The 27,847-nt window shown below is 35.2% G+C and overlaps 2 protein-coding genes across 3 annotated transcripts in view; both read right to left on the reverse strand.

Moving 5' to 3' along the window:
• The window catches only part of pparab (peroxisome proliferator-activated receptor alpha b), a 52,735-nt gene extending 28,467 nt beyond the window's left edge, over positions 1 to 24,268 (reverse strand). Inside the window, exons 1-2 of one of the 2 annotated variants that reach the window (XM_079412634.1) lie at positions 24,095 to 24,268; positions 1,657 to 1,902 (exon numbers count right to left, since the gene is read on the reverse strand). In XM_079412634.1, coding sequence (XP_079268760.1) covers positions 1,657 to 1,864 — 208 coding nt within the window. In that variant the 5' untranslated portion in view covers positions 1,865 to 1,902; positions 24,095 to 24,268. Of the gene's footprint in view, positions 1 to 1,656; positions 1,903 to 8,762; positions 8,855 to 24,094 lie in introns of those variants that run through there. The other variant, XM_079412633.1, reaches the window with a different exon arrangement.
• The window catches only part of avpr1aa (arginine vasopressin receptor 1Aa), a 552,460-nt gene that overhangs the window by 78,747 nt on the left and 445,866 nt on the right, over positions 1 to 27,847 (reverse strand). The window lies entirely within an intron of this gene.

The raw sequence follows: 27,847 nt of genomic DNA on the forward strand, positions 1-27,847 counted from the left end.
ACTAATGTAGTTAATGATTATTAAAAAATATCTAGAACTCAATTAAAACAAAATATTAAAACAAAATTTTAAAAAAGTCTTAATATAGCTATTTTTTATTTTGATTCTCAATTAAACTGGTTTTGTTTAAAGGATGTTAAAAAAAATCTCAAAAACTTTAAAAACTATTTTTCTATCTATCTATCTATCTATCTATCTATCTATCTATCTATCTATCTATCTATCTATCTATCTATCTATCTATCTATCTATCTATCTATCCATCCATCCATCCATCCATCCATCCATCCATCCATCCATCCATCCATCCATCCATCCATCCATCCATCCATCCATCCATCCATCCATCTATCTACACATACGTACATACATAAACATCTGCATAGTGCATCCATATATATACATATATATTTCAAAATAGTACAGGTTTTGCAGTGTAACACCAGAGATTCTTTGGTGTGAAGTTACTTTGAAGTCTTCTAATAATTACTAAAATACTTCAAAGCCTAAGCTTCTTTAGAAACCTGTTTACTTCAATTCCAATACACTGCTCTGAGTTTCTCTTGCCTCAGAAACCTTCCATGATGTCACTTCCTCGTTTCTCAAGTATTTTAACCTCAACAATCCTTTTCTGTCTTTGACTGCCTGATATCTTATTATTCAGCACGGTTATGTGTGTTGTGTGACTGTTATAAGGTGAAATAGCAGGTTGAGATTTTTAAACTAATCACATTTAGGAATATAAAGTTTGTTAACAGAATTAATATGGATTCAATTGAGTTTCTAGAAGTAGGTCAGGTCAGGCATTCTAGAACCACAAGCCACTGATCACCGATCGAAAACCACTGAAAGGTCTAAAAGGTCAAACATGTCAAGTGACACTTGACAATTTGCACGTACATCAAGTCTGATAAATCTTGTGAATATGCGCTGAATGCAATGAAGAAAAACTTACATTTCCTGCCTGACAGTAAATAAATATAAAATTATCATGCAGCATAAAATGTAATTGTCCACAACATTTTCTATGCAATCACATGAATGCAATTTTTTTTATATATTATAAAATTAAAACATTTTAAGATTTTTAATCAGCATGCATCTATCAACATGCATAAAAGACGATATATTTTGAGACATATAAAACAACACTAAAATAACTTTTCTTAATTGCATTATCAGATAAATTAAATAAATAATAATAACAGCTATTATTATTACTTTTACTACTATATTGTACACATTACATTTTGATTGACAGTCAAATTATTATTTAAAATAATAAAAACTAAAAAACATCAGTTCTGAATATTTCTGAAAGTTCTGAAAAAAAAAGTAATATTTTCTTTTGCATGTTTCTTGCATACATTTTCTGTTTTTATCCTATTGGCAAATTGTTTATTTTATTTTCTTCATAAGCATACATCTAACAAAATTACAACATGGCAGCAAAACATTCACAGCTACATTTGCTAATGTCTGTAGAGTATGTTTTTGGCTTTATATACATTATTTTTTTTTAAATTGCAAACTATGCAAAGTATGGTTTGCATTTTGTGGAACCGGTGTCTCGGGTTCTTAATTGTTATAATGCGCAGAGGAAAGGTGTCTTTTCTTTAAAAGTCTGCATGCATTTGAGTGGCAGTGTTTGTGTACCTAACGCAGTGGAGCTCTCCGACCCGGAGCCCAGACCTGACGACTGGTTCTCGGTCACCTCGAAGCTGCTGAGAGCGTCCTCATCGATGGACTGAGAGATGTCCTGAAGCTCTTCCATTCCCCCGATGAAGTCCCGGCACAGAGCACTGTCCAGCACGGTGTCGTCCAGCGGTGATGGGGGGCTGTAGTGCTTCTCCATGTCTACCATGCTGGCGGACAGCAGCAGAGCGCCAATCACACATCGGCCTGTGATGCAGAGGAGAGCAACCACATGGAGATATTAACAATCTTTACTGTATACACCTACTGTAAACGTTGCATTCACTCTAAAAAATGCTGGGTTATTTTTTTGGGTTTGCTGCTGTGAGCAAGGGCTTTTTAAGTCCACAGGAGAGAGTGGTTCATTTTAAGTCTTTAATGTGGTGTAAATTATATTATTTTACACAACGCAACATAAGGATGAAATGTCAGCTGCATCAGTGGCTGTCGTTGTTTCGTGCTGGAAACGCCTTTGCCTTGCTTTATATTTATGGGCTTTTTAGCCTTTATTTGATAGGACAGTTTAGAGCAGACAGGAAAGCATTGGGTGAAGAGAGGATCGGCAAAGGACCTCAAGATGGGAATGGAACTCGGGTCACCGCGAGCACAGTTGCTCTATATGTCAGCACACTAACCACTGGGCTATCGGTGCCAACATAAATGGCTTTTATTCGTTATAATACTGAGTGTAATTTAATTTGATGTTAAAATATGTTCTCTGATCTCAGTACTGTTTGTTTTTGGGCAGGTTTTGGAGTCTGTCACGCCATCTATCAGCTACAAGTGAAACGCGAGGCCGCGGTCTAAAGTTCGCAGCTCCCCCGCGAACAGCAGCCCTTCACCGGCTCAGATTTTGGTGACACTCCGGCACAAGAATTAGCATTATTTCGGTAAAAAGCAATTACAGAGAAGGCTTGAATACACTTAAAGTCCGTGTAAAGTCAATTCTGAGAATTGTTTGTAAACACATTATAAATGTTAGAAATGCATTGCTGAAACATGTTACAAAGACTGTGAACTATGTAGTACTTAATTGTGGAGTTAAGAGAGCAGACGCTCCTGATGCTTTCGAATCCCTCTCGCAGTACTTTGATGTCATACACTGATCGTTCTGCAGCGCTGCTTCAAGTCGAACACACCTAATAACTAGAGGGCATTAGCATCAGTGGTTCACGGCTCAATCGCGAGTTATTGTCATTACCGTTAGTTACTACAGCCTACAGTTTGTTAGCTAGCTATGCCTTCGTCACATAAATGCATAATACCTGGTTGAGATAATTTACAAAAAAGCTCGGTCTCCTTATTAAATAAGCTGCTAGAGGAAGACAGTAGAGAGACGGCAGCGGACACGCCCTCAGCGTTTGAGAGCAGAGAATACTGCAAATTTTTTCAAGATTTTGATACCTTATTTTATTTACTTGGCGGCTTTTTTTAGCATTCAAATTTGGCTGGGTGGTTAATAACACATTTTTCTGTGGTGCGACAAACTCAGAACACACATTTAATATTGACTAAATCTTCTAAATATGCCTTTTTTATTTCTAAAATGCTTGTTAAATGAGTTTAAATGTATGCAATATTGTAAACTATGCTGTTTTCACCCAAATAAATTCAATTTGTCTTGTATTTTGTCCATGGGTGTTCTTGCTTAATAATAAATGTTCATATTTTGATTATTCCTGTTGCCTATAGTAATTCTGTGTGTGATTTTTTAATTTCCAGCCCATTTTAAGCCAGCAATATAATCATTTTTAAACAATAGATGACTTAAATTAAAGGTTTAACCCAAAGGTTTGACTTAAATAAAGGTTTAACCCAAGCAGCTGGGTCAAAATAACCCAGCATGTGTTCTGTCCAATATTTACCCAGCGCTGGGTTGCCAAATAACCCAAGTTGGGTTGTTTTTAAAAAAAATCTGGGTGTTACATTAGACAGCAACTTGTCCTTTGAAAATCATATTTCCCATGTCACAAAAACAGCATTCTTCCATCTTAGAAACATTGCCAAGCTTCGAAGCATGCTGCCTGTTTCTGATGCAGAAAAGCTAGTTCATGCATTCATGACCTCTAGACTGGACTGTAATGCACTGCTAGCTGGTTGTCCTGCATCTTCAATAAACAAGCTACAGATAGTCCAAAATGCAGCGGCTAAAGTTCTTACCAGGTCAAGAAAATATGATCATATTACCCCAATTTTACAGTCTCTGCACTGGCTACCTATTCAGTTCCGTATCATTTACAAATTATTATTACTTGCCTATAAGGCCCTAAATGCTTTAGCTCCTGCGTACCTAACTTGTCTTCTACCACGCTACAATCCAATCCGCTCCCTAAGGTCACAAAACTCTGGACTTTTGGTAGTACCTAGGATAGCAAAGTCCACTAAAGGAGGTAGAGCTCTTTCACATTTGGCTCCCAAACTCTGGAATAGCCTTCCTGATAACGTTCGGGGTTCAGACACACTCTCTCTGTTTAAATCTAGATTAAAGACACATCTCTTTAGCCAAGCATTCACATAATGCATTTTATAATCTTGTACTGCAGTTATATCTTGGGTTGAACAAATCACTTTTGCTTAGATGGAACAGCAGCTATGTTAATTATGTCTCTATTTGTTTCTCTGTTTCTGATTAACATCCCGTGGTAACTAGGAATTACAGAAGCTTCAGTCTGGATCCAACCCTTAAATGATCTGAGATGACCGAACACCTGAGAAAAGATAATGCCAACCCCTCAGAGGACCTCAGAGAATGCCAACACTCAGACAACATACAGAATTACCTAATTTTGCCATAAGTTAAATATATTAAGGTTCTGCAATATATAAATATATTGTGGAAACTTAAATTCCTGTAGAGCTGCTTTGCAACGATTTGTATCGTAAATACAAAATACAGCACTATACAAATAAACTTGAACTTGAACTGAATTAAATTTTTGTCAAATTAATAAATCAAATTTCTCTTTCGCTTTATTTTTTATTTCAGTTCAAGTTTGAGTAATTTTAGTATCTCAACTTAAACTTATTTCATTTAGTTGCCAAGGCAAAATTTTACATAATGAATTCTGTGATTATTTTTCACACTAGTTGCAGTTATACGTCAGTGTTATAGTATTATTTAATATTATCTATATAGTATTTGTTAATACTTTAAATTAGAGTTTATTTTCATAATTTCATTTTTTAATTTAGTTTTAGTTTTGGTATTTTGGTTATGTGATTTTTTAATGCATTCTTGTAAAATTAATAAACCTAATTTAAATTTCGCCATCTCACTTTTTTATCACATAATTTGCATGTAGTTCGAGTAATTTTAGTACCTCAGCTTAAACTTAGTTTATTTCATTTGGTTGCCAAGTCAAAATGTTTCATATTCAATTAAGTTTTTAATATAAGATTTATATTTATTTCAGCTTCAATTAATACAATTATTTTAGTTAACAATGACAGCATTATCATAAAACATTTTCAAAACCACTCGACATAAATCACAGTATTGTCTCATTTAATTGAGGCACAACAAATAACAGCTTGTCAGATACTACTAGCACTGCTAAAAGCTTTGTGTTGTCTGCCAGCCATAGCAATATTTTTATCAGCAGTAAATATGGTTAAGTTCACTCAAAATAGCCTTATCTAAACATCTGTATTGTGTCTATGTGGCACAGAGAGAAAATCAGTGAGCAAAACGAGGCTGCAGGAGCTGCGAGCTAAAGAGAGAGATTTTGCAGACAGTTAGTCAATATTAATGAGGTGTAGTTAAGCTTTTACTCGTATGCCACCATAGGTGTATTTTGAGGTCATGTGAGGTCTCCTGAACTCATGACACAATGCAAGTGTAAAGAGTTCATCTGAAGGTTACTAGATCACATGACTTCAGAGCGAGTTTATAAATGACACACAAACAAAATAGCAAATCAATATTTGAGTAAAGTACTGTATTTCATAAAAGTTGAGCCAACTTAAAAGTTTAAGGCAACCAGCTTCAGCAGATTTTTGAGTTCTCAACTTCTTGTTTTAAGTTTATACAACAAAAAGTTGAGAAATTTCCTAAAAAATAAGTTGAGAAAACGCAAAAATCTGCTGAAGTTGGTTGCCTTAAGCTTATTTATTTATTTTTACAGTGACAACTCTATTAAAAGAGTAAACACAATTACATTACATTAAGTGCATCTCAATCAAAAGAGTACAAGTAGACCAAATAGGCCTATACTTAGACTTTTCTGCATACTTGTTGTCAGTATACAGACCAAGCATGCTTAAGTATATCTCAATCAAAAGATTAAGTACAAGAATAGGCCAAATTTACTCAAACTTTTCTTTCTACTTGTCAATATTAACCAAGTATACTTAGATTACATAATAATACTAGTGTATCTTGATCAAAAGATTAAGTACAGGTCAAATATACTTGGACTTTTCTGAATAATTGTCAGTATAAACCATTTACACTGTAAAAAAAATAAATAAAAATTGTTTCAACTTAAAATAATTTGGTACCCCCGCTGACTTAAAATGTTTAGATTAGTCAACTAAAATATTCCAGTTGTGCCTTAAATTAACATTGAGTATCTTAAAAGTTCATGTTGTCTAAACTAAAAATTTAAAGTCAGTGGGGTAACAAATTATTTTAAGTTGAAACAACTTTTTGAAACTTTTTTTTTTACAGTGAATAGAATACTTAATTCACTGTAAAGTCAATTTTTTTCTACTATAGTACAGGTCCAAGAATAAATGGTATTTCCATGGTATTTTTTGCATCTAAATACAGAGATTTAGACGACAAGAAAATCTGAGACTGAAGGATCTGGAAGCGACAATCATGTTTGACTGACACGATCATATGTGACAATGACAAAGACAGAAACAGAAACTCCTTCATTCAATGTCACTGAAGAGTGACAGCAAGAAAGAGGGAAAAACACTCTGAAGACGGGAAACAATGAGCCAGAGGAGAAGGAGGACAAATACAGCAGATCTTTGTGCTCAGGGGTCAAAGAGGGACACGGCACTCTCAGTCAGAGACATTCAAGGTCATCGATCTACAATGAGGTCAGACATGGACCGAAATGTTACAAATGGGGACCCAAGTTGTTTGAACACAGTTGTGTGGCCACAGTGTGTGAAAACAACCAGCCTATAATGTTAAAAATCCACCCACTCTTTATTTTTATAATCTAAAAAAATCATAAAGTCTCTCCGAACGAGCAGTTTCAGATTCTCCCTCTGTTCACGTCACCGAGGGGAAAAAGTCCCGTCCATTTGTGATGCTGCCCTATAAGCCCTGAGTGAGAAGCTGTGGTCCGCCTCCACCATTACTGATAACTTACTGTAGCTGCTGGAGATATACATGTCAGCGCCAAAGAGGCTTTTTAAGTGTTTTGGGATGCACTAGTCTCCATAGACTCCCTCCATCTGAGCCGCTGAGGACACTGTGGTTAAGTTTCATTGTCTTAGGAAATGTCTCCGGAAAAAATCAGTAAAGTCCCCAATACTTTTAGGGAGCAATACCAACGCTTCGCGCGCGAACATCAGCTCCAGACAAAGTAAGTACCACGCGTTTGTTTTTCAAATCGCCCTCCTGAAAGAGCTTCTTGGCACTCTGCAAGGCTAATGATGCTAAAGCTACCATCGTCTCTGTCTGTTTTCTCTGGTGCTGTCTTCATGAATGATCGTGAATAGGAATGCGGTGGTTAAAAGTTTATTGAGCTCATAATCACGAGTGGGTCTTATAAAGTTTGAGATAGCATGCCATGCACCATGAAACCAGCTATGTTGTTATTTTTATCCCGCCATCCTCCCGTCTGTGTAATTCATAAACGTGAATTTATTATGCACAGTACAATCAGATGACTGACTTTGAAACCGAGTATGTTTTCTGTAAAGATAACAGGCTTTTATTAATAGGGAATGTTTATTTGCAAAGACTAGCACTACTAATGTGGAGCTTGAGCTCTTGAAGCTCCGCCCTCTTCTCCGGGAGCACCAGCTCATTTGCATTAAAGCAACATACTCAAATACAGCGCGTTTTGGCTCATACCCTAAAAGTGGCAATTTTAACAAGCTATAAAAAATTATCTGTGGGGTATTTTGAGCTAAAACTTCACAAACAGACTCTGGGGATATCAGAGACTTATTTTACATCTTGTAAAAAGGAGCATAATAGGTCCCCTTTAAATCATAAATTCAGAAAATTTAAACAGACAACAAAAATGATGGAAAAATAAAACTGTTCATATTGTAAAAAGGTTTCTTTTTAAATTGTTTCCTTTTACATTTTTTTAATTATTAAAGTTTAATGAATTCAATTGTTTAGACATGGTTTTTGATTATTAAAATGTAATTAATCTATTAAAACTGAATCCATAAAAAAAGAAAGGTAAAAACACAGAATTTGGCAAAAATAAAATTTTATTTGGGGAAAAAAATCAAACGATTTTCAGGGCCCTAAAAATATCATATTTTTACATTTTTTTGTAAATTATTATATTTTATTAGTTCAATGATTTAAATTAATTAGACACGCTTTATAATTAAACCATTAAAATGGAATTTAGAAAAATTTAAATGGAGACCAGAATTTGGGAGCTGAGGTGGAATTTGAGAAAATAAAATTAATATCTTTGGGCACTGAAAAACAACTTTTTAAAAACGTTTCATAAATTATTAAATAGTATCAGTTTAATGATGTCACTTAATTAGACTTACTTTTTTAATAACTACAATTTAATGTAAAGATACAGTATACTACTTTTTTTAATTAAGTATGCAGTATGCAATGTTAAATGTTTCAAACGGACACGTACAAACTGTGCTTTCTTCCCAAACATTGTGCAGCACTTAAATTAAAAAAGTACATGTTTTTCTACAATTGAACATAGTTCTGTTCTATTTATACTCATATAGCCTACTACAGAGAGCTTGAACACCAGTTCAGCCAACCAATCAGCTGCAGCAGAATATACACTTCGCCGCTACATGATTATGTAAGCCTTGTGCAAATAATCAAAGGTCCAGTATGTAATGCAAGCTTGTTGAATGCATGCCGCTCCAAGCTCAGTACTTACTCGCCCCGTGATGACAAGCCACTGAACACGCTGTATCGCCCCTAGCCAGGACACGCTGTTCCCTGCACACCCGTCTCAGCCTGAAACAGAGCGCGGCTGGAGACGGAGAGAGGGCGGCCAGTGGTCACAGACCACGGGCGATACGCCAGGGCATTTCCAACCCGCCCTGGCAGCCGTGGGAAGTACATGTGTACGGTATTCAACGAGCTGGACAGTGCAACCATATGGCATGTACAGTTCTCCAGGGGCTATTCTCGATCAGTGGATGCTCTCAAAACATTTCTCATTTTCATCTAGCATTTTAGTTTATATGTTCCTAATGTCCACTTATCAATTACTTAACAGATGTTTAAGCTTCTCCTTGCGTCAATTAAAAATATATATATAATAGTAATAATAGTAAATTAAAAATAGAAAATAATAATAATAATAATTCGATTTTTTTCATATTTATACATTCTAAATATTTTTGTAAATACAGTACAAAATTGAATATTATTAAATTGTGTTAATTACATCTACTGTTCAGTATCAGACTCTGTGAGAAAAATGAATAAATAATAATAATAAAAAAATAAATATTTAATAAATAATATTATATTTATAATAAAAATAATTATAATTGTAATATATGCATGAAATCATAAAGGTACAGTAGAAAACTCATAAATAATAATAGCACTAAAATAAAAATTAAACATAATAATATTAATAAATATATTTGGCAATGAAAAATATCAGTTTCAGAGTTTGCACTTTCATTTTAATTTAGCTGAAATAAAATAAGTGATTTTGTTTAAATTTTTATTTTATTTTAACATTCATTTTATTTTATTTCAAGTAACAAAATGTTTTTATGCTTGCAGTTTTAGTTAACTATAATCCCTGCACAAGATCAAGGAAAACCTGTTTTTAATGACACAATCCCTCTAAATGTCATATTCAACAACAAATGTTCATGATGAGGTTGGTATGACCAACAAATATGAGGAGTTAGTTATAAGGATTGGCTATTAGCTTCAGGACAGAGTATTAGATGGCCAAGGACGATCAATGACAACTCCTGCCTACAGCATTATTAAGGGAGCGGATTAAAACCGAGTTTCAAGGCGGAACAGACAGTAACTACATAGTCTGTGAATGAAGAATTCTAGAAGTCATCAATGCATGAAAGTTATCACGACTTCAATCAAAGAGCTTTTGACGTCACTAGCTGAATATATCAGCAAAACAATAAAAATACAAAACAAATGAGCTTCATTCCTAGTAGGATTAAAGTCAGAACAGCATGTGCAAAACCACAACAAAACCACACCTCCCTCTTGAGTTTATACACGTGATGTGATTTAATGTTTGTGTGTCTTTATACATGGAAAGTACTAATCGTCCAGAAGGGTTTGGTGGCGAATGCTTCACGCGCCTGCCGTGTCTTGTTTCAAGTTGCAATTCAACACACGGCGTGACCTCCAACACAGGTTGGGGGTGGATGAGGGGCTGACACTGTCAACAAAACCAGACACCAAAAGCCAGTGACATCAGGATGACACACTTCTCACGGTAACATTATCACAGTAACATTAAGAACATCGGAGTCATTCTTAGACAGTGCTGAAAAAATACATCACTTTACAGAAATATAAAGCATTGTGAATGCAGATTCATGTTTAAAAAGAATTGACCCCTCATATTCACCTTATGCTGAAAAATAAACCAAATCAATTATTTAGGCTTCAGAAAACCTGCCAAAAAATAAATAGTGAAGAAGAGCAAACATAAATCTGGAGGAAAAACTATTGCTGTTGTGTACTGTATATTACGAAGTCTGTTTTGATTTGGACCAGTAAGCAACCATCTAGTAACCAATGCCCCAGAAACCGCCCAGCATCCACCCAGCCACTGGTCAGCAACCACTCTTAAAACCCCAGCAACCACCTAGCAACCACTCATAACACCCCAGAAACCGCTCAGAAACCACTCATAACACCCAGAAACCATCCAGCAACCACTCATAACACCCAAGAAACCACCCAGCAACCACTCATAACACCCAAGAAACCACCCAGCAACCACTCATAACACCCAGAAACCATCCAGCAACCACTCATAACACCCAAGAAACCACCCAGCAACCACTCATAACACCCAAGAAACCACCCAGCAACCACTCATAACACCCAGAAACCATCCAGCAACCACTCATAACACCCAGAAACCACCCAGCAACCACTCATAACACCCAAGAAACCACCCAGCAACCACTCATAACACCCAGAAACCATCCAGCAACCACTCATAACACCCAAGAAACCACCCAGCAACCACTCATAACACCCAAGCAACCACCCAGCAACCACTCATAACACCCAAGAAACTACCCAGCAACCACTCATAACACCCAGAAACCATCCAGCAACCACTCATAACACCCAGAAACCATCCAGCAACCACTCATAACACCCAGAAACCACTCATAACACCCAGAAACCATCCAGCAACCACTCATAACACCCAGAAACCACTCATAACACCCAGAAACCATCCAGCAACCACTCATAACACCCAGCAACCACTCATAACACCCAGAAACCATCCAGCAACCACTCATAACACCCAGAAACCATCCAGCAACCACTCATAACACCCAGAAACCACCAAGCAACCGCCCAGTAGGGCTGGGCAATATATCGCATGCAATTGACCTATCGGTAAGCCCCTCCCCTCGAACGCAGACTAGCCAATGGCAATCGAGTATCAGTTGCACGGGGAGCGGAACTCGGACATCTTTAGGTTTCAGCGCCATAGAGAAACAATGGAAGATCTGAAGCTCGCATCAGTTTTATGGGGTTTATGGGGTTAACGAGTACCTGGGGTACTTGTAACACTGCTTCCAGGTATCCTGAGAGGATTGGCAATATCATTTATTTTATTACATTTCCTGAATCCAAACAAAACAGAGCAAAATGTATTCAACCCCAATACAAATGAAGACAAAAACGTTCGTTTTCTGGTTGTCATGCACTCATTAAGTTACAATTTTTTTGGTCACAAATAGAGATCACGATTCTTCTACGATTCTGAACTTAACAAAATAATGTGCAATTTACTAGAGGCTGTGACAAAATATTAATTGCTGCAGTCTATTTAAAAGTGTTAATTTTCATTAATTATAAAACATTTAAATATGATATATCTACATATATATGAAAAACTGGTTTAAATAATTGATTCAATGATTCACTCATAAATACTTCACTTGTTTCATTAATGGATCTTTTGAATGAATAATTCAATGACAAATACATATTTTTACCAGTCAACTGTATAACAAACAATGTAATCGGCACGAACGTTATTTGAAGCACCAATTACTTTCAAAAGATGATTTGCTCTATTTTGATCGCTACCATATACATCAATGCTTATATCCGAACTATAAACTTTCAACCCAGTATTTTTGCGATAATAGACCCTTTTAGGGCCGACGTCACAATTACGTCACAGTGCTAGCTGGAGGCAAAACAAAGCAAAAACTGGAGGCGGCCAATTCAAACCAGCAGATTCGGCTACATAAGGAGCTTAAAATATCATCTTGTTGTGATGTTGGGTGCCCCAATCCATGTAGTAGAGGCTCCAATTTTAAATTTAGGGATACCTGCTGCCACTGCCAAACAAAAAACCGACGACAGCTGTGGTTAAACGAGATAAAACGAGCGGACTGGACAGTGTGCAGCGCACACTTCTTATCAGAAAAGGATAAATAAAGTATTGTCTGTTGTTGTTATGGGCGCGTCTAAAGATTGATGACTAGATAGACACGGTGAGTTAGATGTGAGTCACTCAATCGGAGGGAATCCTGTCAGATCGTCCATCTCTTGAGTAAAAGCATGTGTGGGTCGGCCAATCTGGTTTCGTCCATTAAAGTTAACCTTTTCAAATAACAATCGCGGTCCCGGACAGTGAGTGGTAGGGATGTAACGATTACCGGTTTGACGATAAATCGTGATAAAACGGTTAGTATTACCGTTTCATATTTTAATTATCATTAAAACCGTATTCGCTTACCACGATTTTAACAACTCACGATAAATAAATACTGTCCAGCATAAAGCAGAGTTTAAGTAACAGTCTCACGTGCACACAGCAGCAGAGTAGTTTCGTTTTCAGTGAAAATAGGGCGGAAAAGCTGGGAAGTTTTAAAAGAGGGAACTATGCAAATTAATTTATGAATGAATTAATTATATGAATGTACCTCTGAAGGTTCTGAATGTCTTCAGAAACGATTCGATGGCATTTTGTTTTCATCTTCGCTAAAGGAGGTGTTCTTAATCGCAATACTGCTTTGTTCATGGAGTTTACGGGAAACAGCTGTTATTCAGCTTTTCCATAAGCGCCACCTGCTGTCAGAGAGTGGATTTACAGAGACTTATATTTACATTCAGCCTGTGTGCAGCAGTTTCTGTCTGGCCAAAAACGGACCGAATTTGCATGTCCTGCAAGTGAGTGACCTTACATAAGCAGGCAAAATCTGAATTTCTCCAGTTATTGTTAAACAAACAAGCTAACAAACGTCATTGCTAGCGTTAGTGAAGCGGTCAGAGGAATCTTTCTGCCTCCAGCTAAGAAAAATGTCACAATGTTTACTAACAGAAAAAGGGTCTATATGAACGATTGTAAGAAGCTGCTCTTATATAAACATGTTAACTGCTCTCTCTGGGTCAGCGACAGCACGAACACAGATTTCAATGTTCCGGTATGATTTTCTTTCAAAGATTTAATAGACACAGGCAAATCGGTCATTTAGAAATGAGATCGCGTGAGTGTTTGAATCGAGATTGCAATCTTTTAAAGATTAATCGTGCAGCTCTACCAGTCTAAACACCCCAGAAACCACCCAGCAACCATCAAGTGCCCATCAACCACTAATAACACCCCAGCAACCACTCATGAAACCTCAGCAGCTGCATAGCAACGCCCTGGCAACCACAGTGGCATTCGAGAACAAATATAACACCCCAGCAACCACTCATGAAACCTCAGCAGCTGCATAGCAACGCCCTGGCAACCACAGTGGCATTCGAGAACAAATATAACACCCCAGCAACCACTCATGAAACCTCAGCAGCTGCATAGCAACACCCTGGCAACCACAGTGGCATTCGAGAACAAATATAACACCCCAGCAACCACTCATGAAACCTCAGCAGCTGCATAGCAACGCCCTGGCAACCACAGTGCATTTGAGAACAAATTCACATTGTCAGATAAGTAAACAATACAACTATGTTGTGCAGTACTCAAAACCTCATTACTGAGTAAAACTGACAGTCGTTAAAGTTACATTAATTTTACTACTGGGTAAAGAAACGCACCTGCAGGACTCAACGGAGACTCCTGGATCATTAACTCACAATCTCTTCTGAGCTGCTTACAGTTTGTCTGTCTCTGACATGGTCATTTAGTGTGATGGACATTTAGAATCGGACTTAAACGATGAACACAACTTCAGTATTGTCAGTCAGGACAGAAGCTTCTTAAAGTGAAATTCCCCTCAGGGATCAATTAAGAAAGCTTGTCTTTTCATCTGTCGGTGGGTTTACAGATACCAGCTTTGCCTAAGTAAACCAGAATGTGGTTTTCCATATTTTCAACACGTCTCATCAAACACAATGTGCTGATTCTGCAATAAATGCACAACATATATACATGCATGGCTATGTTCATACAGAGTCATAAAGTCGGTATGAAAGCATTCTGGGGGAGGAAGAAGCAGTCTGTGTACTTTTTCACTGTAAACATTATGTAAAAATGTGTCCATGCATTCTTAAGTGCTCAAAATGCATTGGTAAATGCAGAATTATCAAGAAAAAATAAGAGTTTTAGGAACAAAAATTACATTTTATCATTATCCCACCCTCATGTTGTGCCATATGACTTTAATGAAGATGTTTGGTAGAATGTCCAAGCTTCTGTTTTCCATACAATGAACTTCCATTGTATGGAAAACAGAAGCTTGGACATTCTACCAAACATCTTTTTTTATGTTTTAGTAAAAAAAACAGTAAAAAAACCCCACAAAATATACATAAAATGACTAACTATATGAATTATCAGAATCAGAATTAGCTTTATTGCCAGGTGTGTTTGCACATACGAGGAAATTGTTTTAGCTCCACAGTGCGACAGAATGACAGCGACAGGACACAGATAATAATAATAATTAAAAAAATTAAAATAATAATAATAATGTACAAATATACTAAATGGACAATATGAAAAATAGCACAAACACAATAATTACATTCCCTATAAAGACTTCTGGAGTCACATGATTTGAGTTTTGCGAGAAACGTCCAAATTTACATCGTTACTTGTGGAAAATCTTCCTTTCAAATCGCCTTAATCAGATCACTATACCTTTTTTTGTACGGAAAACCAAAGCTTGTATGTTCTACCAAACATCTTTTGGTTTTTGAAAACTGAGAAATCCTGATGATAATATCATGACTTTTTATGTAGAACATAAAAAGTTTGGGGTTGGTAAGATTTTTGTAAAACAGTAAAATTGTGAAATATTAAAATAATATAAAATAACCGTTTTCCTATTTGAATATATATTAAAATGTAATTTATTCCTGTGGTCAAAGCATCATTACTCCAGTCTTCAGTGTCACACGATCCTTCAGAAATCATATCTATCATTCGATTATTATTAATGTTGAAAACAGGTGTGCTGCTTCATATTTTTGTAGAAACCATTATACTTTTTTCAGGATTCTTTGATGAATAGCAAGTTGAAATAAACAGCATTTATTCGAAACATAAATCCTTTCTAACATACTGTCTTTTCTGTCACTTTTGATTAATTTAATGCATCCTAACTGAACCAAACCTCTGAACAGTAGCGTACATGTTTTGCCTGAAAGCGGTTGAGACGTTATGTTAACATTTAAGGAGACACAGACAGGAGGTTAGGACAGAAAACTGCTCAGCCCAACCTAAAAATCCTGTTTTAGGAAAGTAAAGAGTGGGGAAATGAACAGAGCAAGAACATTCCCATTCTCTTACTGAATAACTAAGCAAGAAGGGTCTGATGAGCAGTCTCAGATTACATACGAGTCGGACCAAGACCCTGAGAAAGAGACGTGTGGAGTTGATTTTCTACTCAAAATGACCCATTCATACTCAAACACTATTCACTGATTGTCACCGTCATTGTGTATCATGTGCCAAGTATTCAGGTCTCTGTGTTCATTCAGTAACAATTTTGAGTCAGTATTACCTTAAAAGAATAACTGTCTACTTACTAACATACGTGATTGTAACTTAACCACATGCTTTATAGGCATTTTGTTTTCTTCAGTGCTATGTTGTTTGAGTAAAGTTAACAATCCGTGACTGAGTGAAATGTACTTGTGTATTGCACGGTAAACTTAAAATAATTAAGTAGAAATTACTCATCAAATGCTTCCTGGCCACGTTAAATTAACTTATTTCCTTTGCTAATTTTACATAACTTAGTTAAGTAGATTTTGCTTAATTCCATATTTAAATTTTACATTAAAAAGATGCATGCAAACACTTGCAAAATACAAATTAAGTAAATTTTACTTCGTATTTTTTTTCAGTGTACTAATGGAGGCCAATTTGGCTTTCCTTGTTCCTTCTGAAATACACGATTCACACATTGTGGAGTCAAATATTTTTGCATATTCACTGCTAAACTAACCTAGTCAAGCGATTTTCTACATACGATATATTTTTCCTACATGTAATATATATACAGTGTATTTTGCATCACTTTGAATTTTCTTTCTTCTCAGATAATAAACCTAAACTCAAATCAATATTTCACACCCATGTTTTGACTTATTTTGTAAGCAAAAGTACAATAAGCAGGATCATTTACAGTCAGTTGGTCATTTTGCGCAATATAAACTCCTTAAGGGGAATAACTCTTCCACTTTGCATTTATTTAGCGATTATGACCGTCTGACTGTATATTGTCTCTTACACGTTTGCAACCAGAGTTACTATTTCATCCTGGCTGGTCGGTTTTGAGTTTCACGCTGCACATTGGTAAACCCTGGGTTAACATACTTATTTGTATGTAGATTCAAACATCAATGGTTTATTGATGGTCTCTACACATTCAAACTAGCAGGTTGCATTAAGTTACGTCACATGCAAGAGCTTAAAAATTCCATGGAATTGTGCTGCATGTAAAACATAACATAATGGTGAGTAAGTAATGATGGAATTTTCAGAGTATATTCTGTAAATACAGTTTGCAAAGACTACAGTTACAAAACACTAAAAAACTCCACAGATATCATGACCGATACAGCCGAAGACCTACAGCAACATGCAGGTCAGCACAACTATGAAAACACAAGGTGAACTCAAGACCCTCACAGAATGTCCGGTTAGGCAACTTTATGGGGGGTTGGTGCCAAGAGCAGTGTGTCTGCTTGAGTAATTTAAGCATGGGCCCCGCAGCGAGAATAGGACAGTCTGGTTTGTGTCCAGGGGCCTGTTGCATAGCAATGCATTGCAAGTTACAGCTTAACCTATGTATAGCAGAAATGACAAATAATGCAGCATGCTGGAATTACCGCAATTATACGTTTCTGATTTTCTCACGTCTTGTCATTTAGAACACTGTGACATAAAGTAAAAACAACCAAAAGCATTGTATTAAGCAACTACGTGGACGTTTTTAAAGAGTCTTGAATAAGGATTAAACAGAGCAATCAAACTACGTACAAACTAAGTAGTTTCTAAACCCCAATGTGAACCAATAAAGCAGTGGTCGGCAACAGGCGGCCTGCGGGCCAAAAGAGGCCTGCCAGCAATAATATCTGGCCCGTGCCCGTAGCCAGATTATTTTAATAGAGCCTGGTTCTGAAATAGATCTGTCATGACAGCAACAGTTACTCACAATCAGAGTATGTGAGCGGAGCGGAGCGGTGTGATTTTTAACGGATTTTTTAAGAGTCGGAGCGTCATGGTTTTCACTCGCTCCAAGAGCGCTCCATCACGAGTACAATTCATGCCAACAGCCCATAATATAACTGCATATTTAGCAAGAATTCACATGTTAAACATGTTTAGCTAGCTAGATAGAAAAGATCACGCAAATCAGAAAGAATGTGAAGGCTATGACTGCAGTGGACATGAGCGGGAAGTTATATTTCTCAAGGAATTTATTTGTTCCTTCTGATTTTTTTTTCTCAGAATTAATTGCGTGATATAAACTCGCAATTGCGAGTTAAAAAGTCATAATTCTGAGATGTAAACTCGCAATTCTGAGAACATATCAGTCTTTTTCCCCTTCAAAACTGGACTTTTAACTCGCAATTCTGACTTTATATCTCACAATTCTATGGGAAAAAAAAAAAAAAAACCTTTTTTAATTTTTTATTCAGCGGCGGAAACGGGCTTCCACAGAACTGTGATATTTCAAACATACTGAAATACTTTAGACGAGAGCGGTGTTTCTGATATCAGTGAGCTCGGAGTGGAGCGGAGTGATTATTAAATGCTCGGAGCGCGGAGGGGAAATTGTTGACGCTCCACTCCGCTCACATACTCTGATCAGAAATGTGGCTTTTTGTTAATGACTGTCGCAGGATTTTACACGGAGTAACAGCTCACTACCAGTTACAAAATACATTATAGCAGTCAGTCACAGGCAATTCTGCTTGCATTTTTCATCAAGTAATATCTTAAATTAGCCTTTTGACTATGCTCTGGCCCGCCATCTAGTGGTGAAATTGTTTTTTTGGCCCGATGCCAGACTTACTTGCCGACCCCAGCAATAAGGTTTGCAAAATGAAAACTGTCCAAAATAAAATATAAGATGAAAATCTTGATGAACAGCAAAAAATAAATTAATAAATGAAATAAAATGCACGTTTCATTGGAGTGTTTTACAAGAAAATGCCATTTCAATCTTTCTACTAAAAATTCAATGTGTTACTACGTATGTGTTATAATTAGGGCTGTCGTGGAAGCAACAAATCACGTGGTTAGGCAGTTAATCCCCTATAAAAGAATAATAATAAAGCAGTCTTCTTCATTATTAAAACTCCAAATTATATAAACAATAATAACAAAATATTTATTTCTATAACTTTGTTGTTTTTTCATTATCTTTTGAGTTTACTAGGAATTATGGAACAGTTTTTGTCATCGTTTGTAACCCATTCTTTGTACAATAAATTATTAAAAGAATAACAAGATGAACAAGCCGAGCTCAACATTGCTTAGTTCTGGTGAGTTGTGCTGAACTTTGATCCCTATTTCTTTAGACATTGTTTTTCGGGTAACAGTCCGTGGATGTAAACTCACTCGTCCAAATGCAACGTGTTGAATCTTTTAATAATTCATCGTTTGAAACAGCAAATTATTATTAATATTATTTAGGCTATTTATAACAACAACAACCTTTTTAAAGTGCAACCTAAAAGAGGCTTTTTTCTGATTTTGTTTTTTTTTATTCAAAGTACAACATAAAAAGGGAACATCAGGCTAGCCTATAGTCATACAAGTTGTACAACTACTGGGCTGCTTAAGTGAATCGGCAAGTCCTGCTGCTTTATTGTTCGTTCTTCATGTTTCCTGAACCAACATGTTCACTTTGTCTGGTTTCAGCGAGGATCTTAACGGAGTGACAATGTTGCCAACAGCACTGAATACATGCTCCGAGGGAGTGCTCGTAACGCATATAGTCATATCTTTCCTACCTTGATACACTTTTGATGTTCATGGTCAAATAAGACCACAAAAAATCCTTAGAATGCTGTATTATTACCAAATACTAGATTTAAGCTTTTTATTAACTGTCTTGCAATGAGCACGGGTTTTGCATTTCTTTTTGGAACTGATTGATCACAGGCCTCATTGATCTGAGCTTATGCACCTCAGGTGACAAAATTACACACATCCACAAATAAAGTAGTTTCACTCAAAAACTGAGGAGAATATAGTGCATGCGTTTAATAGACTACTATTGTTGAGTCCTCATTTAATGGCAACCTGAAGAACTGGTAGTGCAACCTATCCTAGATTTCTATGATCAGAAAATTGAGTCATTATAAACGGAGATGGAAAAACCCCATCAACATTTATATAGTTGGTGAATCTGAGACAGGCACTGCAAGATCTGGGTCAAATTACAGAGAGTCGTAGTAATGCGTGTGTGTGTGTGTGTGTGTGTGTGTGTGTGTGTGTGTGTGTGTGTGTGTGAGAGATCTCGTGTCCAGCGACGTGCCCCTATCTGCTGATAGTACTAGTTTCACTGTCAAAACGGCCTAAGGATTCGAGTTTATTAGGGCTCGAGAACTTTCAAAACAGCAGATCGATCCCTGACCAGGGCTTGAAGCAATAAAAACAGGTGGACGAATAAATGAAGACGTTCTGATTTAGGCCAATACTTACTATTAGTAGAGCAATCATCACTTAATTTGGGTTAGGATAAAAAAAATTCCCACTTATATTGAACAAAGGACCAAAGACACGTATATATATATCATAGCGACTCTAACGAATCAGTCCATGGCCATTTATTACACAATAAACTCTCTTTTGCAGCTCTGCTAACACATTGAAAGCATAGGCAACCTGTCAGATAACACTGCAACCGGCTTTATCATGTTGACTATTTGAAGAAGGCGCCCTTAACATTGCAGATGTGCTGTGAAAGAGCAACTCGGAGTAAATTACACCAGGCCCGGGAGAAAAAACTGCGCAGTAAATACAAATTAGAGGACGCCTGTGGGACGCTGAGATGGTCTTATAAATGCATGCTCAGCTAACAGCATAAAGTGCTCACTTTGTAGCAAAAATTGGATTAAATGACAATATCAAGTACTAAATTATCACATGGTGTCTGATAAGATATAACAGGACCATTATAAAAAAAAAGTACTGTGGTGGTACCATGGTACATCAGGGGTATGTGATTCCACAGGAATTTGAATCTCATATTACCAGATTCATATATCATGGTATTTACATAATATTCCAAGGTAGTCAAAGAATACAACATCAACCAATGGAAAAAAATGGGTAGAAATGATTTTCACTCAGAAACTGCTAATAAATTACAAAGGAATGGCAAGTAACACATTGAGTTACTTTTTAGAGAAAAAAAAACATTTGAAAAACATTTTAGTTTTATATTTTCTGATTTAATTTTATTTCTAATGAATTATTTAGTAATCTTGTTGTGTTTTTGCTATTTTTTATTTTAAATGTCTAGATATTGTTTTTTATTTCAGTTTTAGTTAAGTTAAGCTAAATGAAAATGAGAATGTTTCCTTGGCAACAAGCCAAAATAAAATGAGTTTTTAATAGGTTTTCTTACATTTTATTTTAAAGTGTAATTTATTTCAAGCAATGAAAATGTTTTTTGTTACGGTTTAAGTTTTAGTTAAAGACTGTAAAATGTACTCCAATAATCTTTGTTTTTGTTATTTGCCGCCTTCGAAAAATTGTTATATAAATGAATGAATGAATTAATGAATATTTATATATTTATTTATTTTTTGGAGTGATATGTGACTTTTTTTGTCATGCATCTACAGATTAACCTACAAATTTAAACAGTCTGGTTGACAAAATTGTCTTGTTTTCACTTGTTCTCAACTAATATTGTTATTAATTATTAATTAATTACTAATATTAATAATGCCATATGAAAATTTGTAGTGCTCAGTATTAGTCAACGCATAATATGGACACAATATAACATGTTAAAATCCACAATTCCAGAAAGTGATAAAGACTCAAACAATGTCATACTGAGCTGCTACAGCAGTTTAATGGACACACAGTAACTAATATCATAGCTGTGATATTATGTAACTCTCTTTCACCACAGGAGCAAAAATCTCTTCTCTTCTCAAACCCAGAAGGCATCATGTCAACAAAACCATCTGATGTGCTCAGAAAAGCCTGGTTAGTGCTGTGTGATTTTAGTCAGACAGAGAAATCAGGCTCTGTAAATCTATAACCACATGATCTAAAAGTGCATAGCACAGCCAGAAACCATCAGGCATGAAAGACACTGGGACAAATCAAATCCTGCATGTTGTTAAGACACTAATTCTCTGTACACCTGCTCAGAAATATAATATCCTGGGAAAACAACTAAAGAAATAGGAAACATAATTACATAAATATGGATAAATATAGTGTACACATAAAATAAATACATTTAATATATAATATATGAATAAATGTAATGCAATTTATTATATAATAAATGTATAATAATAAGAAATCTAATAGCATTTAATAGATCAAGAACATAACATTCCATGAAAAGAACTAAAGAAATAGGAAAAATAATTGAATAGGTATAGTATAAAAAATTACAATATATATATATATATATATATATATATATATATATATATATATATATATATAAAATATGAGTAAATATAATATAATTTATAATATAATTAAAATAACAATAAATCTAATAGATTAAAGACATAATATTCCACGACAATAAATAGTAAATATAAGAAACATAAATATAGTATGTAACATTAATGAAATACAATGTACTATATAATATTATTATATAAAATGTATATATATATATATATTAATAAATGTACTGCAATACATATATCAAAATATAACAATATAAGAAATCTAAATATTGCTTAAATATAATAAGCAAACATAAAAAAGCATAACGGCACAAAGGAAAATTGCATACAAGAACTAAAGAAATAGTAAAACATATTATTAATATTGCTATATAATATTAATAAAAACTATGTAAAATACAATATAAAATATACAAAAATAAATATAAGAAAATGCATAGATTTAATAGATACAAATACAGAGTTACAGAGTAAGCTAAAATAGCACATAAAACAGCTGAGAATAGAATAGAATAGAATAGAATAGAATAGAATAGAATAGAATAGAACAGAACAGAACAGAATAGAACAGAATAGAATAGAATAGAACAGAACATAACATAACATAACAGAACAGAATAGAACAGAATAGAATAGAACATAACATAACATAACATAACAGAATAGAACATAACAGAACAGAACAGAACAGAACAGAACAGAATAGAATAGAACAGAATAGAACAGAATAGAATAGAATAGAATAGAATAGAACAGAATAGAACAGAATAGAACAGAATAGAATAGAACAGAATAGAACAGAATAGAATAGAACATAACAGAATGGAACAGAATAGAATAGAACATAACATAACAGAATAGAATATAACAGACAGAATAGAATAGAATAGAATACAATACAATAGAATAGAATAGAACAGAATAGAACATAACAGAATAGAATAGAACAGAACAGAATAGAATACAACAGAACAGAATAGAATAGAACAGAATAGAATAGAACAAAATAGAACAGAATAGAATAGAACATAATAGAATAGAATAGAACAGAATAGAATACAACAGAAAATAATAGAACAGAATAGAATACAACAGAATAGAATAGAACAGAATAGAATACAACAGAACAGAATAGAACAGAACAGAATAGAATAGAACAGAATAGAACAGAACAGAATAGAACAGAACAGAATAGAATACAACAGAACAGAATAGAACATAACAGAATAGAACATATCAGAACAGAACAGAATAGAATAGAACAGAATAGAATAGAACAGAATAGAATAGAACAGAATAGAATATAATAGAATAGAATAGAATAGAATAGAATAGAATAGAACAGAATAGAATACAACAGAACAGAATATAACAGACCAGAACATAACAGAATAGAATACAACAGAACAGAACAGAATAGAATAGAACAGAACAGAATAGAACAGAATAGAATAGAACATAACAGAACAGAATAGAACAGAACAGAACAGAACAGAATAGAACAGAATAGAACAGAACAGAACAGAACAGAACAGAACATAACAGAATAGAATAGAACAGAACAGAACAGAATAGAACAGAACATAACAGAATAGAACATAACAGAATAGAATACAACAGAACAGAACAGAACAGAATAGAATAGAACAGAACAGAATAGAATAGAACAGAATAGAATAGAATAGAACATAACAGAACAGAATAGAACAGAACAGAACAGAATAGAACAGAATAGAACAGAACAGAACAGAACAGAACAGAATAGAACAGAATAGAACAGAACAGAACAGAACAGAACAGAATAGAATAGAATAGAACAGAACAGAACAGAACAGAACAGAATAGAATAGAATAGAATAGAATGAGGGATGTGAACTTCAGTTCACACAACAGCACTGACTCTGACAAACACAAACACCGAGTCACCTTCAGCCGCAGCAGCCAGCGCTCGCCAAACATCGCGCGTCGAGGCGTCAGTGAGCCGATGATCAAAGAGCAGTTAAACACATAATCTCCGCCGAGACTCCGCCGCTGTCAAACTACAGCCGCAGCTCTCGCGCGCCGCCCGGAAATGGCGTCATGGCGCACAGATGATCATGCAGACGCACGAACACACCCCCCGACACACCTCAGCGCTCGGCCAATCAGAGCGCAGGACACGCCCCCTGACGGGAACGCTGATAAAGTCTTCAGATGGTCTGAATGTCTGACTGCATACAGTAATAAAACTAAAGTTTCATTTAAAGACAATAGACAGCATGATTTGCTTTAGTGACACACAATGTGTTTAAAACTTTTTAAACATGCTTAAAACTGTAAGTGTAATTATTTTACTGAGAAGTTTTAAGTGAAATGCATATTTGTTCTTTTACAGTACACATATCTACAGGCATTAAAACATTTCTTAAATAACAACAAAAAAGTAAACACAACATATACAATTTTGCTCATATTTAAAATTTAGCATACTCAGATTTGTGTGTGTGTGTCTGTGTGTGTGTGTGCATGTTTATGTGGTTTATGAGGACACAAATTTGTATAATGACATGGGTATGACAGAGGTATTACAATATGAAGGTGGTTTATGAGGACACTGCCTATGTCCCCGTAATTCAAAAGGCTTAAAAAACATACTAAATGGTGTTTTTTTGAAAATCTAAAAATGCACAAAGTCTCCTGTGAGGACTAAGTTTAGGTGTAGGGTTGGTGTAGGGCAATAGCACACACAGTTTGTTCAGTATAAAAACCATTACGCCTATGGAGAGTCCCCATAAACCACAAAAACCAACGTGTCTGTGTGTGTGTGTGTGTGTGTATGTGTGTGTGTGTATGTAGGAATTATGGGGGATAAAGATGGCAATATCCAAAATCCTTGTCCTCGTGGGGACATTTTTTTTTTGTCCTGATGAGGAAACAAGCTTATAAATGATACAGAATGTAGTTTTCTGAAAATCTTAAAACGCCCAAAGTTTTCTGTAAGGGGTTGGTTTATGTGTAAGGTCGGTGTAGGGGTTTGTTCAGTATAAAAACCATTACGTGTGTTCACTGTCTAAAGCAGGGCTTATTTAAAATGTTTATTTGTTTGTCTTGTCATAACATGTTATGTACTTTGATTTCATTTAAACAATGTTGTTTAGCACAATGGTCACCCATTGATTTTTTATTGTGCTTTATAAATAAAATGAACCGAACTGAACTAAAGCATGATTCTGTGCACATCTATATTAGATGGATGCTGTAAAGCCATTAACACAAGCACATAGAGGATATCCTCTGTCCGTTAGACACCTTCACTGTTGGTGGATAGTTGGTGGGTTGAATCATTTTTAACTTAAGACTCCTCCTTATAAGTTTACCTACTCATCTTACAGATTAGGTTGTTCTGATCAGTCAGTCAGGGTGACAGAGGGGGTCACATAGCCATAAATCAGGTCATAAATCTACCCATGTACACATTTGACATATGATAACCTGTCAATCAACGCTGATAAATCTGTCAATCTGACACATGGTATTGGTTATAACTACTATTGTTTTATATATTCAATGTAAGTATATCAGAAGTTAAATGACAGAAAAAATAAGAGTAATCCTTTACTCTTTCAAGGGAAATGTTATTAAATGAAAGTAATTCATGCATTACACAGTTTACACCCAACACTTCATGTGTGCTGCGAATGAAAAAAAAATCACATGATGAAATAAAACAATACAACAATTATATATATATATATAGCTTATTTCTAGTACAATAGTACAATAGCCTATGTAGCTTGTATCTAGCCTATATGTATAGTACAGTATATGTAGCTTATTTATAGTTATTTCATCCTGTGATGAAAAATTATATATATATATACAGTCATGGTCAGAGTTATTGGCATCCTTGGTAAATATGATCAAAGAAGGCTCTGAAAATAAACCTGCATTATTAATCCTTTTGATCTTTTATTTAAAAAAACTGACAAAAATCTAACCTTTCATTGGATAATAAGAATTTAAAATGGGGGAAATATCATTATGAAATAAATGTTTTTCTCAAATACACATTGAACACAATTATTGGCACCCCTAGAAATTCTTAAGAGTAAAATATCTCTGAAGTATATTCCCATTCATATTCACAATTTTGAGCACTCCAGGGTGATTATGAACATGAAATTATCCAGCCATGGCTTCCTGTTTCACAGAAATATAAATAGGAGGGAAAACAAAGCCCAAATTCCCTTAATCATCCATCACAATGAGACAAACCAAAGAATATACTTCTGAAGTGCAGCAAAAGATAATTGAGCTTCACAAATTAGTGAAGTGGCTTTAAGAAAAGAGCTAGAGCAGTGAAAATCCCCATTTCCACCATCAGGGCAATAATTAAGAATTTCCAATCAACAGAAAATGTTATGAAACTGCCTGGAAGAGAACGTGTGTCTATATCGTCCTAATGCACGGTGAGAAGGAGAGTTTGAGTCGCTAAAGACTCTGCAAGGACCACAGCTGGAGTATTACAGAAAATAGTTGAGTCTCGGGGTGAGAATTTGTTTTTAAAAATTATTAAACAGCACCTACATCACCACATGTTGTTTGGGAAACAAGAAATTGTGCTTAAATTTACAGAATATATTTATATTAGAACATGTTATACTCTATAATGTGTGTGTATGTATATATATATGTGTGTGTGTGTGTATGTAAATGTATATGTATGTATGTACGTATAATTTTGTTTTCTAAATATATTTGTAGCATATGATCAGGTAAATGTAGCCCCAAAACATAAATGTATATATAATTAAATATTATAATGTTATTACAGTACATAGACCTACTTAGGTTATAAAATCATATACATATCTGTGAATGTGTATGATTTTTAAAATAAATCTATTTATAATTACATTATTTATTTAATTTTTTACCGGAAACTAACAGTTAACCAGTTTATGATGTCTTTTTATATTCTTTTTCTAATGAAATGAAAAACATCTTGAGATGAGGCAAGCCGGCAGGTTGGCAGACGGCAGCGTCTCATCCAACTTACAAACTCTTTCCATTGCAAAAGCACTTTGAGGAAAGACACAGGGCTTATGTTGTGAAATCTTCCAGACATAAATTTTGGACTTGCACTATTATTGCCCAGGGGGCAAGTGGGTGGGAGGAGATGGGGCAGATTTCAACAGAGCAGTGAAGGTGAGGTCCTCTCCTTTGGACAAGCTCCAGACAGCCCTACCAGCCGAGGGACTGGAGCACTGGGCAGGAACAGGACGGCTGATCAGGGACTCTGGAGAACTGGTCACCTTCCAACATCTGAAGCATGAGCTTGCTTATTAACTCTCTATGTACAGCAGAACAACAAGTATTTGGATATTTATATAAGCATACTGTATAAGACATGCTCATCATTCTATGTATCACTTACTCACTCACTTACTCACACAGTAAAAATGTGTCTTTGTACAAGAATTACACTACTATAATTTTTGGAGTAGAAAAAGTTTTCACACCGAAATTGCTTCACAATTAAAAGAATTGTTCGCCCCCAAAATGAACATTTTCTTAAAATGTGCTCACTCTCAGGTCATCCAAGATGTAGATGAGTTTGTTTCTTCATCAGATTTGGAGAAATGTAGCATTACATCACTTGCTCACCAATGGATGTGAATGGGTGCCGTCAGAATGAGA

The sequence above is a fragment of the Barbus barbus genome (assembly GCF_936440315.1).
Source record: "Barbus barbus genome assembly, chromosome: 48".
In the NCBI taxonomy this organism is placed as follows: Eukaryota; Metazoa; Chordata; class Actinopteri; order Cypriniformes; family Cyprinidae; genus Barbus; species Barbus barbus.